We start from the raw sequence: 18,575 nt of genomic DNA on the forward strand, positions 1-18,575 counted from the left end.
GCCTTCTTGACTAATAGAGCACATACGATTGTGATTGGAGTATTCGTCTTTTTGGCTCTCTTACCCGTATTCGTCTCGCGCGCTCCACCAATCCTCTCGTCTATTGTCGAGAATTTGAACTCTTTGACCCTAGAGGGGGAAACAAGAGCGTTGGATACAATGTCGTCTTGAGCACAAACGCGTGTGAACATTCACCTTTCTTAGAGGAAGATCGCCCGTTTCCGTTGGCCTGTAGTCGCAAATAGCAACAACTTCAAAAGGTTTCGGCTAGGTGCAAATAAATAAATAAATGATAATAATAATAATTATTATTATTATCTTACCGGGCCCGCATCTGACGATGGAACTGGAGGTAAAGGAGTCGTTTGTATAAGACCGGGACTGTGCAGAGCTATTTGCTCGCGTTTGGAAAAACAAAAAAGATTTCTCTAAAAAAGGATGCGGGCTTACTTCCGTTCATTGTTCCGGGTAGAGTTCCAGCGCTAACGGCCGCCGCCGCGTTGACGAACGTCGCCTTGCAGCCTTGTTGCGAGAAGTAGCTATTGTGACCGAAGCACGTCCACTTCAAAAGCCCCGAATGGTAGAACGGTTCCAACGAATCTCCGTGATTGTGACGACAAACTGGAGAGAGAGAGAGAGAGAGAGAGAGAGAGAGAGAGAGAGAGAGAGAGAGAGAGAGAGAGAGAGAGAGAGAGAGAGAGAGAGAGAGAGAGAGAGAGAGATTTAAATAGACAATGCACAAGACAGGCCATAAGCTAGGACAAATGTCAACAGTAGTAAAGATAGCTAGACTAACGCGGGTGAGTTAGCGGACGTGGGCCTGAGCCTCACGATCCGAGACGAGGTCGGGACGGGAAGAAGAACTGCAGATACGAGACAACTTATGGGTAATCGATTACATTAGAGTTACAGTACTGGAGTAAGACGGACAGACGACGACGCCAATAACACAGGAACACGTGTTTCTTTGAGCGGCCCTCCGAGCGCTCGTCAAATCTGCCCAAAGATTGAAGAAAATTTTGGGCGAGCTTGCCCCAACGACCAAAATGTTCGGCTACGATGGGTATGAAAGTGGAGGTCAAGCCTGAAGAACGCTGGTACGATTCGTATTTTGAGATCTTTTTCTCCTCCCTGATCGAAGCCGCCGCACCGTCCTCACTCGCTGAGCGGCGCGAGGCCTCGGAACTCCACGGGTGGGCGAGAGATATGTCGAGTTCGAAGCACTCCCCTGTGCCCGTGCCGAAGGCAACGATGTCGGGACGATTGTCGTTGTTCAGGTACTCGTGCCTGGGCTCTACTTTGCAAGCGAGGCCGGCATCTCTGACACAGTCCGCCCAGCCGGAGACAACACAGTTGTGCGCCCAGACCGGACCGGCGCCTGTTTTGCAGGTGAGCAGATGGTATCCACTGCGGTCGATGGCAGAGCCGCAGTTGCACGAGGTGACGCAAGCCGCGAAGGGAAGAGGATCACCCAGCCTCAAGGATGCCGCTAAGCGAAAATCGCAAGGTTTGAGCGCGAGCATCCTTGAAGAGGGCAAAGCCTCCAACCAACGGCCAGCATACTTGCCCTGGCACGAGCGGAGACGAGAGAGGCCACGGTTGTCCGGAGCTGCCGAGAAAACCGAGTTGACACGTACTTGATCGATGACCGACTTGAGTTGATGTTGGAGTTTGTCGCCAGCCGAGGGCAGATCGGAAACCGAAGCGATCGATGACTCAGAGGTGGACGAGCACAAACTTTCCTGAAACCGGCGTAAGGCGAACTCGAGGGAACACCTCACCGACGACCCGAAAAAGGGGAAGTCGTCCACCGACCACAGAGATGGAAAACGGTCGGGGAGGGCTTGAGATGTGTGGCTCCAGCCCGCCAAGAAAGCTGCATCCAGGATCGGCGAAAGCAAGGGCACACCAAAACCGCCCAGGCGAATTGGAAGAGATGCCTGAAGCCATTGATCGTCCGAAAGATGGCTGAGGAGCAGTGACGACATGAAGGTGGATTTTGAGAGGTCGTCATGAAGTGAAGCGGCACTGTGAAGCGCCGTTGATGAGATTGTCCTTCCGAGATGGTTGAGCCGCGTGGCGTGGCAGTGTCGCAACAGGAGCAGAGCACATTGTGGGTCCTCCAGTGTGGTAATTTTGTCGCACAGCTCTTTTCCTTGCGAAGCAAAAAGAAGACATTTTTCCGAAACGAAGGCTTCGTTGCCGATGGGAGAACCGAGGATGACCGTGCCGTCGGACCGACGAGGGAGCTGAAGATCGGAGGATGCAGAGCGACGAGCGAAAATTTCACATTTGTAGTCGGCCACGACGAGGTGAATGGCGCCGAACAGAGACTTGAGTTGGTCGAACGCGTCCGCCGAAACCGATTCGGGGCCGATGATGAAGACGTCGTCGAGGTAGGCTAAGACGACAGCCTCGGGGTGTTCAGCTTGGACACGAGACACCAAGTCGTGAATGCCAACTGCGAACAGAAAAGGGCCCAATGGGTCGCCCTGATGAACCCCTTCCTCCGATGACAAGATGACGTGCTCGGAGTCCGTAGCAAAAACGAGAGAACCGCTGTGGCCGTACATTCTTCGGAAATGCGGCATGAGCGAGGGAAAGTTGGCCAACAGGCGCTCCGCGATCGCGCGACGACTGATTGAGTTGAACGCATTCCGAACGTCAGTCTTTAGCACAACCCAATCGGGGTGCCTGTCGAGAAGAAGCTGGATGTGATGAATCAAAATTTCGGAGCCATTTGAAGTCGAAACGCCGTGCTGGATGGGAGCGAAAAATCGGGCGAAGTGATTTCTCATGTGGAAACAAATCGCCCTAGCAGATGCCCGACGGAATACTTCGCCGATCGCAATTGGCCGTACGTCTCCGATGCTCTTCGGAAGCGCTATAAGGCGCGATGATGACAAAGCGAGAGACGCAAACTCCGGAATATGTCCCGAGGCGACGAGGGAGAGAACTTCGATGAGGAGATTTCCCGTCGAGACGCCAGAAAGAAGACATTTGAGGTGTTCAAAGCGCCATCCCGACCAGCCGGCAGCAGAGCCCCGCGGAGATTTCTGCAGGGTGGTCCAGATGACGTCGCGTGGCAAGTCGATCGGAACAAAAGAAGAGGATGACCAGTCAGTGTCGTCTGCGTCAAAGATGTTATTGGTATAACCGCTGGGGTGCTTTGACCGGAGGCGTTCGATCGTTTCATCCGTGGCGTCAGCAAGCCCGCAACTCATCAAAGCCCGAGCAGCCCGAGAGAGTTCGCCACAACGGCATAGACGCAGGGCGGACTTTATCGTCAGCTTCTCGTTGGGCTTGCGTCGGGATTGCTTTCGACGGCGACTGGATGTCAGATCACCCCAGCGAAAAGCCGAAAAATCGCTGTACAATCGGCGGATGTTGGAATGGGACGAGCAGTGACAGAGTAGCATACGCGGAAGCAGGAGAAGAAGCTTCCAACCAGATTCGTCAGACGGGTCGGCACAGATCTTTTTCAGAGGTATTTCCGCGCAGTCGCGAAATGCTGCTTGAAACCGAGATGGGATGTCCTGAACCGTTGCGGCAGATGGAAGACTCAGGATGTCGACGAGAGAGAGCGACGAGATGAATTGCCAGGCCTGATCTTCTGAAGATGGCGACGTGGCGGGCGAATTGATAGCCGGAGGAGGTTGTATTGGCTCGGTGGGGGAGTCGCCAATGGGGTTTTGCGGCGGCTCGTGGGAGTCTTCGACGGAAACGCGTGACGTGACAGTAGCGACGTTAGACGAGGCCGTAGTCGTAGACCTAGGGGCTTGAGATGACTGACACGCAACGACTGACTGACACGAGCCGTGGCATTTTGGAGAATGGGAGATAAGCCGGCTGAACCAATGCAGGCATTTGCTGCATTGGGAAAGACGATGGCGTAGAATTCACGAACGCGGCCAGTCTTCCGCTCGGTGGACCTTTCGAAAATGGTCGAACATCCTCCCTGAGTTGCCCGTATAGCCGCATCCGTCGACGACGCAGACATAGCTTTCACTCGACATGTCGAAAGATGCGACGGCGAAAACCGAAGTGAAAAAACCGGTTAGAGGGACTGAGGCCTCTTCTCGAGCGAGGCGGTAGTGGCCGGAGGTCGACTGACGGCGCACGTGGGATCAGAATCCGAAGAGCGACGTCGAAACGATGCGCAGATGAAGCGACTTGACGTTACTGACGGGCAGGACGAGTAACAAAGAGAGACGACGACGATAAACACCGAAAAACCAGCAAATTCGGGAGCGATAGAAAAGGCGACTGATATCCGGGAGAGAGAGAGAGAGAGATTTATTTAAATAGACAATGCACAAGACAGGCCATAGGCTAGGACAATGTCAACAGTAGTAAAGATAGCTAGACTAACGCGGGTGAGTTAGCGGACGTGGGCCTGAGCCTCACGATCCGAGACGAGGTCGGGACGGGAAGAAGAACTGCAGATACGAGACAACTTATGAGACAAAGAGAGAGAGAGAGAGAGAGAGAAAGATTTATTTAAATAGACAATGCATAAGACAGGCCATAGGCTAGGACAAATGTCAACAGTAGTAAAGATAGCTAGACTAACGCGGGTGAGTTAGCGGACGTGGGCCTGAGCCTCACGATCCGAGACGAGGTCGGGACGGGAAGAAGAACTGCAGATACGAGACAACTTATGGGTAATCGATTACATTAGAGTTACAGTACTGGAGTAAGACGGACAGACGACGACGCCAATAACACAGGAACACGTGTTTCTTTGAGCGGCCCTCCGAGCGCTCGTCAAATCTGCCCAAAGATTGAAGAAAATTTTGGGCGAGCTCGCCCCAACGACCAAAATGTTCGGCTACGATGGGTATGAAAGTGGAGGTCAAGCCTGAAGAACGCTGGTACGATTCGTATTTTGAGATCTTTTTCTCCTCCCTGATCGAAGCCGCCGCACCGTCCTCACTCGCTGAGCGGCGCGAGGCCTCGGAACTCCACGGGTGGGCGAGAGATATGTCGAGTTCGAAGCACTCCCCTGTGCCCGTGCCGAAGGCAACGATGTCGGGACGATTGTCGTTGTTCAGGTACTCGTGCCTGGGCTCTACTTTGCAAGCGAGGCCGGCATCTCTGACACAGTCCGCCCAGCCGGAGACAACACAGTTGTGCGCCCAGACCGGACCGGCGCCTGTTTTGCAGGTGAGCAGATGGTATCCACTGCGGTCGATGGCAGAGCCGCAGTTGCACGAGGTGACGCAAGCCGCGAAGGGAAGAGGATCACCCAGCCTCAAGGATGCCGCTAAGCAAAAATCGCAAGGTTTGAGCGCGAGCATCCTTGAAGAGGGCAAAGCCTCCAACCAACGGCCAGCATACTTGCCCTGGCACGAGCGGAGACGAGAGAGGCCACGGTTGTCCGGAGCTGCCGAGAAAACCGAGTTGACACGTACTTGATCGATGACCGACTTGAGTTGATGTTGGAGTTTGTCGCCAGCCGAAGGCAGATCGGAAACCGAAGCGATCGATGACTCAGAGGTGGACGAGCACAAACTTTCCTGAAACCGGCGTAAGGCGAACTCGAGGGAACACCTCACCGACGACCCGACAAAGGGGAAGTCGTCCACCGACCACAGAGATGGAAAAAGGTCGGGGAGGGCTTGAGATGTGTGGCTCCAGCCCGCCAAGAAAGCTGCATCCAGGATCGGCGAAAGCAAGGGCACACCAAAACCGCCCAGGCGAATTGGAAGAGATGCCTGAAGCCATTGATCGTCCGAAAGATGGCTGAGGAGCAGTGACGACATGAAGGTGGATTTTGAGAGGTCGTCATGAAGTGAAGCGGCACTGTGAAGCGCCGTTGATGAGATTGTCCTTCCGAGATGGTTGAGCCGCGTGGCGTGGCAGTGTCGCAACAGGAGCAGAGCACATTGTGGGTCCTCCAGTGTGGTAATTTTGTCGCACAGCTCTTTTCCTTGCGAAGCATAAAGAAGACATTTTTCCGAAACGAAGGCTTCGTTGCCGATGGGAGAACCGAGGATGACCGTGCCGTCGGACCGACGAGGGAGCTGAAGATCGGAGGATGCAGAGCGACGAGCGAAAGTTTCACATTTGTAGTCGGCCACGACGAGGTGAATGGCGCCGAACAGAGACTTGAGTTGGTCGAACGCGTCCGCCGAAACCGATTCGGGGCCGATGATGAAGACGTCGTCGAGGTAAGCTAAGACGACAGCCTCGGGGTGTTTAGCTTGGACACGAGACACCAAGTCGTGAATGCCAACTGCGAACAGAAAAGGGCCCAATGGGTCGCCCTGATGAACCCCTTCCTCCGATGACAAGATGACGTGCTCGGAGTCCGTAGCAAAAACGAGAGAACCGCTGTGGCCGTACATTCTTCGAAAATGCGGCATGAGCGAGGGAAAGTTGGCCGACAGGCGCTCCGCGATCGCGCGACGACTGATTGAGTTGAACGCGTTCCGAACGTCAGTCTTTAGCACAACCCAATCGGGGTGCCTGTCGAGAAGAAGCTGGATGTGATGAATCAAAATTTCGGAGCCATTTGAAGTCGAAACGCCGTGCTGGATGGGAGCGAAAAATCGGGCGAAGTGATTTCTCATGTGGAAACAAATCGCCCTAGGAGATGCCCGACGGAATACTTCGCCGATCGCGATTGGCCGTACGTCCCCGTTGCTCTTCGGAAGCGCTATGAGGCGCGATGATGACAAAGCGAGAGACGCAAACTCCGGAATATGTCCCGAGGCGACGAGGGAGAGAACTTCGATGAGGAGATTTCCCGTCGAGACGCCAGAAAGAAGACATTTGAGGTGTTCAAAGCGCCATCCCGACCAGCCGGCAGCAGAGCCCCGCGGAGATTTCTGCAGGGTGGTCCAGATGACGTCGCGCGGCAAGTCGATCGGAGCAAAAGAAGAGGATGACCAGTCAGTGTCGTCTGCGTCAAAGATGTTATTGGTATAACCGCTGGGGTGCTTTGACCGGAGGCGTTCGATCGTTTCATCCGTGGCGTCAGCAAGCCCGCAACTCGTCAGAGCCCGAGGAGCCCGAGAGAGTTCGCCACAACGGCATAGACGCAGGGCGTTCACTCGACGCCAACACGACACAGCATTTTTCAGAACAGCTACTCCGAATTGGCAACAGGGACAGCCAGGCAACGGATAACAAAGACATACGTATAGATAACACCCGAACTCACCGTACTCGCCGAAACACCAGAGCAGCTCAGAGACGAAATCTACCCGGAGTTGTCGGCTCACGCAATAGACTCTGACTGGCTGTGCCAACGAGGAATTCTCGCTCCGCATAACGAAACCATCGATGCCATCAACAATCGACTTCTCGGCGAATTTCCCGGCGAGGAGTCGCAATTCCTCTCAATCGACACGGCCTATCCGATGAAGAATCCACTATTGATCCCACAGAATTTCTCAACACGATTGAAGTATCAGGATTTCCTCCTCACGTTCTAAACCTCAAAATAGGACCGCCCGTCTTCCTAACACAAAACATCAGTCCTCCTCAATTGTGCAACGGAAATCGATGCGTCGTCCGCCGCCTGAACACAAACTGCGTGAAACTCAAAGTCGTCACTGCACCAGCTAAAGGCACTACTGCTTTTCTTCCCCGCATTCCTCTTACGACATCGAACGCCAACGACCCTACTATTGCATTTCAATTTTGCCGACTGCAATTTCCGTTGAAATTGTCATTCGCTATGACGGTAAACAAAAGTCAAGGGCAGACTTTACAGAAAGCCGGTTTACACTTGGAACATCCGTGCTTTTTGCACGGGCAGTTTTATGTCGCCGTATCCAGAGTAGGATCAAAAGAAAACCTCTTTATTTTTTGCTGCGGTGGCGTTGCTCATAATGTCGTATATAAGAAGTGTTATGAACGTCATGTCCTCATCCTGGCTTTCCGTAGCATACCATCGTAACACCCGCTTCCTCTTTATTCTTTGGCTACTTCGTTCTCTTGCCCTTCATTTCTCGAAAACGTTCACTTCCGAGACCGTCACACCGAAAGAAGTACAAGCTCTCTTGCAAGGAACCGTCACCGACATCAAAGGACAAGTCATCGCCGTATCTTCGAAGAAGCAAGGCCCCGCCAAGACGTACTACCGAGCCTCCGTTGCCGACAACCACTCGCGCGTCTCAGTTACCCTATTTTCCGACAAGACCGCCGACGCTCTCAGCAAAATGAAGGAAGAAAAAGCGTCCGTCCTCCTCAAAAACGTCACCGTATAGTTATCCACATCATCCGATACAAAACACCTCTTCGATCGCAAAAGGAGCGAAGACCAGCCGTTAGCTAAAGCCTTTTCTCCTCAACCGTTCGATGACGCGTCCTTCGGGTCAACTCCCGTCCCTAAACAAATCATTCTGGAACAGCTACCCGCGCAGGCCACCTAGCAACGAATCACTTCGAAATCAAAGTTTTAGACATATCGCCCAAAACCAACGTCGGCCGATCCAAAGTGCTGCAAAACGTCGACAGCACCGGCACTGCCTCACTTACCCTATGGTCGACTTTTCTCGAAACGTTGGTGCTCGAAAAATCTTACGAGCTTCAGAATTTCATTGTCTCGACGTTCGACGACAAAGAGTATCAGAGAGAACTCGAATACGGAAACAGTCTAGTATCCAAGCCGTATCACGATCCGGACGGGGATCGGGACCGGGACGGAGACGATTCTGATCGCGATAAAGACGCCGCCGACGACCGCGACGACGCCGTCGACGGGGTGCCGGGACGCGAATGAGATACCGGGTCAATTCTTTTTCGCATCTCTTCCTGCCGCCGATAGAACTCCTCTTTAGACATAGGCGGTGGATTGGCGGCGGGCGCTTGCGGACGCAGCGGCGGGTCGACGGTTAGAGGAAAGCGAGGTCCGTACGGGGGAGACACAGCTGGCGCCGCCATCATCGATGGCTGGTACATGTTCATCGGGTACATGGGAGCGATGCCGGGACGCGCCGGTTGCATGCACGGCATGGGAGTTGCAAGAGCGCCTGCCATCGTGGCAGGTGGACGGAGGAGACGGTGGCGGTGCCTTGACGTTTCAACGCCGGCACCGGCGTCTTGCTCTGGACTGGAGTCTCGGAAGAAAAGAGACCTTCGTAGTCATCAGGAGGATCAGCGAGAAGCGGTAACTTAACTTTCCCATTTTTGCAACACAACGCTGTTCTTTCAGCAGGCCATCTCACCGCTCCGCAAAATGAGCAGGAAACACTCAAAGTACCGACAAAATTAGGAGGACAATTTTGGGGAGAGTAGCTTGCTACAGGTCTATTGGGTATTGCGGTACGAACAACCGCGCGCGGGAGCGGGCGTGCGGCGTTGGTTGAAGACGCAGAATGTAAACTAAATGACAACTTTACATTAATTTAAAATCGCGAAGTTACTAGTCGCGTACGTGTCACGTGAAGAGGCGGTTGCGGGGAAGGCGGGCGAGCTAACGACTGGAAAATTTGCAAGCGCGGGGCGAGAAAATCGAAACCCTTCGTGCAAAAAAACTACATAATAAGATGAGATTTGGACTTGGCAAAAGTGCAGCGTTTGCTTGGGGAAAGGATTAGCGATAGGTGGTTGCAGATTGGACGTCGGCGGAAATAACTGCGTGATGCCGACACTTGGCAAAAACAGATGTGGTGGACACGTAAGTACACTCCTATGGAGACAGGCAGGACGATGGAGACCCAAGGGGTGGCCTAATGCCAATCCTTCATTGGGGAGAAAAGATACCCTGTTAATATTGCATGGTGTGATTAGTTAATGCACGCTCACAAAGCGGGTGAAACAGAAGAAATCAGAGTGGGAGATTTAGAAGACGGAGAACGCGCGCGCCGGCGAAAGTTGAGAGATCTCGCCGTCCTCCGAACGTAGTTGTGATCGCCCACACGCAATGGCCCAACAAAAATCGTGTCGCCGCGTAACTGTGATCGTCACTCGGTCTCGCCCGGATAAAGGGAAACGTCGGTATTGTAGAGTCGCGTTCTAAGGACGCCCGTTAGCCAGTGCATGCACCTATCGCAAGAGCAGTACACTCTACGAGGAGTCGCTGGAACGTCGCTGCGAGGCCGCTTTTGCGTAGATCGCGTAGAAGAAGCCATGGAAAAACGCAAAGACAAAGGAAGATTGCAGCAGAGAAAATATTGATAGCGCACTCTAGGGCTATCGATAGGCACTGTCGCGAAATGCGACTTTACGGCGGCAATCGGTCGATGCGGACCGATGGAGCACCCGCGCGAGACGTCGCGTTTCAAAGTCGGGCGCGATCGGCGGCGCGGGAAAGCGGCGGCGGAGGAGGATCCGCCGCGGGGTCCCGACGATCGCGCGTTCAATCGATCGCGTGGGTGGACGTTCGGAGCGTCGCGGCGCGATCTACACGAGGTCACCGCGGCGTCGGGCGGCGAAATTGAAGGAATAAACCGGAGGCCCCGTATGACCGTCCGTAAATTATGGGAAGATTTCGTTTCTCTTTTTCTCTTGCGCGGTTTTTCCCTGTTGCGGCGCTCGCTTGATGCGACCTTTAAGCTGGTGTTTGTTTTTCGTTTCGGCCAGCGATTTGCAAGTGGTTTTTCGTCTTGGGTGGCGCGTTTCCGCTTGTCATGATCTGGGGTCGCGAGTGTTTCTTTGAGGCCGCTGTGTGGGATTGTTTTTGATTAGCCTGCTTCTTTGTTTTTTCAGACGTTCTCGTGCCGCGGCTGGTCTCGATGCCCGAAGCGAATGGGCTCGCGCCGCAAGTGCTTGTCGCGGAGGATACGGCTCCTCTGCCGCCGAAGAAGCGAAGAAGCGCGCCGTTCCCGTGTTTGTCACGGCCTCGGGATTTCTCCAGTGCCAAGGTGCCTAGTGAAAAAACCCTCGACGGGGGGCTTGTAGATATGGCAGAGCTTCTGCTAGATAATATCAAACTGCTTCGTCAGGAGGCTGCCATGCCGCGCTTGTCATCCGATTCGAAGGCTATTCAAATTTTATTGATCACCACGTGAACTCATAGCTTCGCGACTTTTATTGCGATTCGCGCGCATTCTGCACCGGCCACGGAGCCAGCGTTATTTGCCTTTATGCGCCACTTGGTTCGAGAGGCAGCGCGCCACCCGAGTCTCGGGTGGCTATTGTACGACTTCTTCCGCAAGAAGGCAGCATTGATCCCTTCGCTGGGATACACTGCACTTTGATCTCTTTGCCATCACCGTCGCCGATGCTGCTGTCTCCTCCGGCCGCGCCCGTACGCTATGCCGTCTGTGCCTGGAGCCGGACCATGCGTCCATAGATTGTGCCCTTGCGCTGCGACTCGACTCCCGTTCTTTACTGGCGATGCAACAAGAAGCCAAAGTCTTTCGTCTTAGGAAAAGCTCCTGTGTGCCGCTCGTATAATTCTAGGCCGCTGCCGGGTTGTCGAGTGAATGATTGTCGTTTTCGACACGTTTGCTCTATTTGCGGCGCTCAACACAAGCAAACCAACTGCCCGAGTTGAAAATGGCAAACTGCGGCTAAGAGCGATGCTTCGTCGGTGAGCGCCGCTAAGTGGGGAAGCGTTGCGCGTGTCAGCCAGAACTTAACTATTTGTTTTGTGTGTATGTTTTTGTGATAATTCGGGCGCGGATGCGCACCTTACGGCGAGCCGGGCATTTAGTGTTCCTTAGCCGTAGTTGTAGATTCTGGCACGTAGTCTGAAAGAGTCTTGCATCGTCTTTGTTTATTCTAGCGATTTCCCTATTTGACGAGAGCGCAGCGTGCAACCTCGTACAGTCGGGTTATCAGTACACGTCCGATCTGCTGGTTTTGGACGCGGACCGGCCTCTCGGTCCTCCGCTCGCGCCGCTCGCGACTCCCGTGTCGCCTTTTTGCGTTGACAGATAGGAAGAGGATTTGGCTGCGTTTCCGCTTTTGCAGGTTACATTGTGACCGGTTTACGCGAAGGTTTTGGTATTGGCTTCGACTGCGGGTCGTCTTGGCTTTCATTGGCTAAGCGCAACATGTTGTCCGCCTCGTCACATGCTGCCGTTATCGACAAATATTTAGCTAAGGAGAAAGCGTGAATTCGCCTTGTGGGTCCCATCCGTCCGGAAGCCCGCTCCCGGGTGCACCTCAGTTCGTTTGGGGTCATTACCAAGAGCAACAAGCCGGGTCGGTGGCGTTTAATTGTGGACTTGTCGTGCCCTCGCAGTCGAAGCGTAAATGAAGGCATCTTGTCAGCGCTGGCTTTGCTTCGTTATAGCAGAGTCCCCGATGCCTTTACCCTTTTGTCCGCCTTTCGCGGTCACGAAAAACGCTCTGTTGTGTGTGATGGTTCGCAGCGGCGTCTCGGCGGCAATTAATTGGACCTTTTTCTGCTAATGGGCTTGGAAAATCCTAGGCAGTATGTGGAAAACTTGAAGCGGGCCTTAGACGTGTGTAAGCGGCTTCGCGTGCCGGTGGCTCAAGCGAAGACCGCAGGTCCCTCGCCTGTGATTGTGTTTCTCGTAATTGAGATTGACACCGTTTCGCCCTTGCTTTGTTTGCCGCCGGAGAAGCTGTCGCGTCTCCACACGTCGTGCGCGGGTTGGCTTCTTCGGAAAAACGTCACCTTTTGACACATCATTTTCTGTGTATAATAAGTCAGATGCTAAACAATTTTTTGTCAGCAAGAGCTTTAACGTGTTGAAGACGACAAATTACTTTCAACCACATTGATCCCAGAGTCTATAGGCTAAACACTAAAACTTTGAAGTCATGACGACGATATTCAGTTTCTACCTTTGTACTGAAATGACCTTGTCTGGTTCAGGTTTTAATATCAACTTCAACTCTCTTTTGGCGCGAGAAAACTGGATTTTTTAGGCGTAGTTAGTGTTTCAAAGTGTTGACGAATTGATAAAATAAAAATGTTGCTATTCAGCTCCTCATGGCTCATCACTGTTAATTGAAATTTCGCGCATCAGCCAGAGAAAACAGGTGTCTTGGAAGGTAGCTCTGTCGTCTTCCCTCGTTTTGATAATCAAGTGTTACTTACCAAAATCGCGGCCAACCATTAAAATGTATTTATTTCTGACCTTTTTTGCTGCAAAATACGCAATTTTGGTCGTTAACTGCTGCTCTCACATGACTCTTACCCTCTGAAAAGAAAAAATAGAAAACAGTTTTGGTAAGTCAGCTATGAATACCGACTGCTCAATTAAAAAACCAAATGAATTCAATTTGTAGGAAGTGACGCCGTGCGGCAAAATTGTTGTCCGGTAGATAAAAATCCTGTCAAATATAGTGTCAATGATTAGTAACTGATTATTGCATAGAAAAATTGAGGATGTCTGTTCTTGTCGTATACTCATTCTTGCAAGGGCTACAGTAACAAATGTAAAAAACTTATCTCCAGACTTCACAAACGTCATCCAACGCATACTTTTAGACACTTTACTTGGTATGTGATTGGCAATCCCGTTGCAGTTGCCGGTTACCATAAAGTTCCAAAACAAAAATGCGAGCTAGGGAAGCTAATTTTATCCTTACTTTGACATCACACACTTTGATGGGATATCTGGTCAAACAAAAATCTATTAAATTATAAGATTTTTCTGAACTCTTATGCGCTGCCTTCTAGAGATCACCATATTACCAAATAGCATCAGCGTTGTTACATTCATCTAAAATGTCGACCATTAGAGCCTCTTATGTATTTGGCTACCCATTAGGGCTCTTTCTTTCAATCCTGTTTTCCTTTCTTTTAGCAGACATCTACAGTGCATACGAGACTGGTATGAGATTTCGTATGTTGCCAGGCAAAAACCACAAATGAGCAAAGATTAAGTTTTCTTGCAGCAAACGTTTCAAGGAAATATTAAAACTAATAGCCAAAACGTCTTCGAAGACCCTCAGTCTCTATTGGGCTTATAGAAAATTCAAGCTTCGTGCAAGAACAGTAACAGCGTTAGCTAAAGATAACCAGTGCGTATAGGTTGACAATCACGTCCACAAAGCTGCAACGTTTTCATTTCGTTCCCTTGTTTCAATCAAACGCTTATCATCGGGAAGAAAATGTAGAATTGATTTGTAAAGTGTGTCTTCCAGCCAAAAACATATTCAGGTAAGTGAAGAAACTGAAGCAGCAATGCCAATAAAATTAAAAACAGCGTTTTCATTCCCCAAGATGTGTCATGACTTACACAACGACGCACAGAAAGTAACAACTAAGGAATTATATGACTTTTAGAAGACTTCCAACGAATTACGGCCTTTCAATTAGAAGTATCTTGCAGAATGTGCTATTAAACAAGGCTTTCTTGAACTTTCACCAAGACCTCTTCTCTGGATCTTAAGTGACGCCTATAATGCACTTCCTGGAAGATCATGTCAGTCATACCGTGGATTCGTCAATAGAAAGTTCGACCAGGGTTTTATGAAAGGCGGGAAAGCTAATCTATCCATGCTCAATTTTAAAGATGTCCTTCAATAGTTGCATTAACCAAGTGAATTTAAAAGACCCGTAGACTACGTTTAGTTGCTCTTGCAGAGAACAATTAGAAAAGCGGCGGCTGGTGTTCAAGAACCAGGCATACATCCGTTTAAAGTTATGTCGAGGCAACGTGGAATTTTGGTGGTGGATTGTGGCAGACGGGGTGGCAGAGACTCAGAGGAATAGAGCGGTGGTAAAGACTTGTGGCAGTATTGTTGCGGAGGAGGCAATGGGGTAGCTCGACCACATCTTATGGACGGCAACTTATTGACAAAGACGACAAAGAGACGGAATAAGACGAAGCGCTTGCCCAAGGGTCGAGAGCAAGGTATGTTTATATGTGAAATTACGGTAACTTATATTCTTTCATGATATACAATCTCTGGACCTCAATTTCTTGATCCATTAATTAGAAAAGAAAAAAACGACTCGCTATCTATCTTCGAACAACCGTATTCCACGATAAATAATAACAAATATAGCGAGATTTTACGGAACGACTCGTTGCAAGAGGCTACAATCGAGCTGCTCTGAATGCCACAACAAGCGCGTTGAAAACACTATTTGCAGTATTTCTAACCACCTGTCTACCGTCAAAATCAGTCAAACTCTGGAAACTGACAAAGAATCGATGACGCAATTTTTCCGCCACCAGTCACGTCAGATGACGTCTCAGCTGCAATCGACGCAGGAATTATCTGATGCACCTTTCAACAAAGCTTTTTTCAGGCTTGAAGACATTGTCTACCAATGAGCAAAACGAATTCATTAAAGTTTGATTTGCTTACTTTCTCCAGACAAGGAGCAAGAACTCTCTAACAAAGTGATTAGCAAAACGTCGTATTACAGTGAACAACTCAAACAACTAGCTGTTGATGGCAAAGGCGTGTTATGGCAGCGGATCAAAAAGTAATTTACGACCAAATCAAACATCTTGTCACCGAAAACCAAGGCGGCAGCAACGGAAAAACAAATTTAAAAATTTAGCATTGCGTTAGAAAAAATGCGATCAGAAAGAAAAATCGCCTTACCCGTACCAAGCAGCGGCATTGCAGCCAAACTTCTTCTAAACGGTCGCACAGCTCATTCTATATTCCAAGCGAAACAGGACTTCTATTTCAATTTTGATGACAAATTGTCACAAATGAGCAAGCTGACCGACGTCAGCGTTGCAGAAGAAAAGGTGAGACAGACGCCTCTGAGTTAAACGTTTAGTAAATCTATTTTTTCTAGATTTTGCTGTAGAGCGTTTTTGAGACAGTGTGGCCGAAGTTGGTGGTGAAATAGTTTTTCCTTTTACAAATTTTTATGCGCCACACCTTTCCGGGCATTCGTCTAAATCGGTCGTCGCCGAAGGAGCTTCGCAACAAAATGTCTTAAGAAAATTTTCCTAAACCATCGAGCTTCAAAAATCAGCCATAGAGTAATGGATGGGTGGACTGAGCGGCAGCGGTAAGACAACGGCTAGGTCAGTGCTGTTTGCCGCACTCCAGCGACTGGGAGTTGAAATTCCTCCCACACTATCTATCCGAAGGTTATATCAAGCATTGCTTCGCCATTACCATAAACAAAACACAAGGTCAAACTGTCAAAGTGACTGGGTTGCAGACACATAAAACAGTTTTACAGACGGACAATTTTACCTCGGTTGTAGGGCTTGGAGGACCGGATGCGTGAACCACGCAGCACGTGACGGGTCGGGGGTTCGAATCCCGAAGCGTGCCCATTTTTCTTTTTTTTCTTTTTTCTTTTTTCTTTTTTCTCTGTACCTAAGCGGCGATATACGATCACCCGCGACTGTGGCTTAACCGCCCTTAGCATGGTGGTTCCAGGGGGCTAAGCCCCCCTCTGCGACCTATGCTCATTGGGGCGGTTAAGCCCGGAGCGGGGCCGCCACCGATACCAGTAAGGTTTACACCAGGGTTGGGGTAGGTACCTGAAAAAACGCTTTAAAAGCTCTCTAGGCTAGGTACATACTCTATAGTGCGCCAGACTGGCGTCACAATAGCCTCAGAGGTCCAGTTACGACTTGTAACGATGTTTGGGGGTGAGTCTTTATTTAGGCGTGTGAACCTTAAGACTGCTAACTATCTCTACAGACAACATCTATATACCAACTGGTACGTCACTCATACGTATCAACTAACTACTGTTCGTCACACCTCCCTTCGTTTTGAGTATGAACGTCCGACTACTTGCGCGACGTGTCATACTCTGCAACGTAAGATGAAGGGCGGCTTGGGCGGCCAGACCTGGTAACTTGGACTGCCGTAGAACCTGAACTTGAACTTGAACTTTCTTCGGCCCTAGTTGGGGTGGATCCGAAGGTTGAGTTGACTGCATATCAGTGGTTGGATCCGGATCTGGATCCGGATTGGGCTCACTCTGCGCTTCGGCCTTCCTCCCTGTCGGTGCTTCAACGTCAGGTGGCTCTATATCAATGTGTTCCTCCTCCTCTCTCTCTTTTTCGTGCGTCAGCCTGATCTGACGACGATTGAGGCGATACGGGCGTCTTCCGGACTTCACCACGTAAGACCTGGCGCTCAGACGCTTCAGGCAGACCTCTTGCGACTATTCGGATTCACCTGGGCGCTTGATCCGGACTGTATCTCCGGTTTGTAGCGGTTGTAGTGCCTTGGACGTGGTGTCGCAGCGCTGCTTTTGCTGCAATTTGGCGTCGGTTATCTTCTGCGTAACCACTTGAGGTGGAGCCACTGCGGGCTGGAGCATAGCTTTTGTCACTGGCAGCCTGGTCTGTATTCTCCTGCCAAACAGTAGTTGTGCAGGTGTTAGGGTTAGGATGATCCAAGCTTCTCCGACGGCGTGTTGCGGAAGTCCACCAGAGCAAGGTAGATGTCAGAATTGGCCAGCAACGCCTTCTTCATGAGAGTTTTGCACGTTTTGACGGAGTTTTCCGCTTTGCCGTTTGACTGCGGGTATCGAGGTGAGGATGTAACGTGCTGAAAATCCCATTCTTTTGCAAATCTGACAAATTCTGAGTTTGCAAAACTGCGGTCCGTTGTCGGATACCACCACATCAGGAATTCCGTGCCTGTCCATGTGAGCCTTCATCTTGTGGATCACCGTGGACGCTACTGTGTCCGACAGGCGATCGACTTCAAAATAATTCGGGTAATAATCCACAGCAATCAAGTAGTCGACTGAGTCGAGATGAAAGTGATCCACTCCTATTTTCAGCCATGGGCCTTTGGGAACTTCACTAGGCTTCAGCGGCTCTCTGCACTGCTCCGGCTGTATAGCATTGCATACGCTGCACGTCGAAATATTTTCACGTATTTGCGCATTCATGCTGGGCCAATAGAAGCTATCTCTGGCTCGTCGCAAGCATCCTTCAATGCCGAGATGCGTGCTGTGAAGTAACTGCATCATTTCTGTTCTTACGCATACTGGTACCACGATTCGGTCACCTTTGTATCTTAACCCTGTGTACGCCTTCGTTACTTTTTAGAAGGCGGTTGCCCAACCAAACTGTCTGACTTACACGTTTTGTCGGTTTTGCCGTCCAAGTCATCCTCAATATTAAAGAGGGCATTAAAAGAATTGTTTGTAAATGACTTTCACTGGTCTGATATCTTTGGACGTTCCTGACGTTTATCTTCATCGGTATCGAAGTCGCTGTCATCATGCTGGGACGAATTGGGCTTCTCGCACGTGAACATAATGGAACACATCGCTTTCGGAGGTTGCTGGGGCGAATTCGACTTCTTGCATTGGGAAACGCTGACGATTCGTTTGGCTTTGTTGTAGAAAACATCAAGTAGAGGCGTTTTGAAAAGCGAAAACTCGTCGATGATTTCAATTGGGGCGTAGCAGATCAACTCCATGACTGCCGAGTCGGCAGTAAGTTTAATATTGGGCACGGAAGAATTCTGAACAAGTGAGTAGAGCGGTAACTTGATGTCCGCAGTGATCAGTTTGGGAATTTGTACCGCAAGATTGACATCGAGCGAACTCAGGCTTCGACTCCATTTGAAATGCTTTGCCGGTTTTGCAGCTGCGACACAGGAAGTACGACGTGTAATTTGATACGCCGACGATTTCAGCTTGACTCATTGCCGTGTCAGTTTGCAAAAGATTAAAATTGCCTACGACACATCGGCCAAGGGGTCAATTCGGACTATTCGGCTTCCGATCTTTGGCGTATACA

General features: G+C 50.6%; 3 protein-coding genes and 1 long non-coding RNA gene across 4 annotated transcripts; all 4 read right to left on the reverse strand.

Moving 5' to 3' along the window:
- On the reverse strand, positions 1-249 carry LOC136197795 (uncharacterized). The gene is made up of 3 exons (XR_010672598.1): positions 196-249; positions 65-129; positions 1-10 (listed from the first exon to the last, which is right to left on the reverse strand). It is a non-coding gene; the product is annotated as an uncharacterized lncRNA (long non-coding RNA).
- A 632-nt stretch (positions 250-881) lies between these two features.
- Positions 882-4,000, reverse strand: LOC136198160 (uncharacterized). Its single transcript, XM_065988070.1, has 2 exons — positions 3,933-4,000; positions 882-3,771 (listed from the first exon to the last, which is right to left on the reverse strand). Exons 1-2 carry the CDS (start codon positions 3,998-4,000, stop codon positions 882-884), a joined length of 2,958 nt encoding a protein of 985 aa, XP_065844142.1.
- Positions 4,001-4,658: 658 nt separating this feature from the next.
- On the reverse strand, positions 4,659-6,575 carry LOC136198161 (uncharacterized). The gene has a single exon (XM_065988071.1). The coding sequence runs from the start codon at positions 6,573-6,575 to the stop codon at positions 4,659-4,661; it is 1,917 nt and encodes a 638-aa protein (XP_065844143.1).
- A 10,627-nt stretch (positions 6,576-17,202) lies between these two features.
- LOC136198163 (uncharacterized) lies at positions 17,203-17,716 on the reverse strand. Its single transcript, XM_065988072.1, has 2 exons — positions 17,438-17,716; positions 17,203-17,337 (listed from the first exon to the last, which is right to left on the reverse strand). Exons 1-2 carry the CDS (start codon positions 17,714-17,716, stop codon positions 17,203-17,205), a joined length of 414 nt encoding a protein of 137 aa, XP_065844144.1.
- Between the last annotated feature and the right edge of the window lie 859 nt (positions 17,717-18,575).

This window comes from Oscarella lobularis, chromosome 18 (genome assembly GCF_947507565.1).
Source record: "Oscarella lobularis chromosome 18, ooOscLobu1.1, whole genome shotgun sequence".
In the NCBI taxonomy this organism is placed as follows: domain Eukaryota; kingdom Metazoa; phylum Porifera; class Homoscleromorpha; order Homosclerophorida; family Oscarellidae; genus Oscarella; species Oscarella lobularis.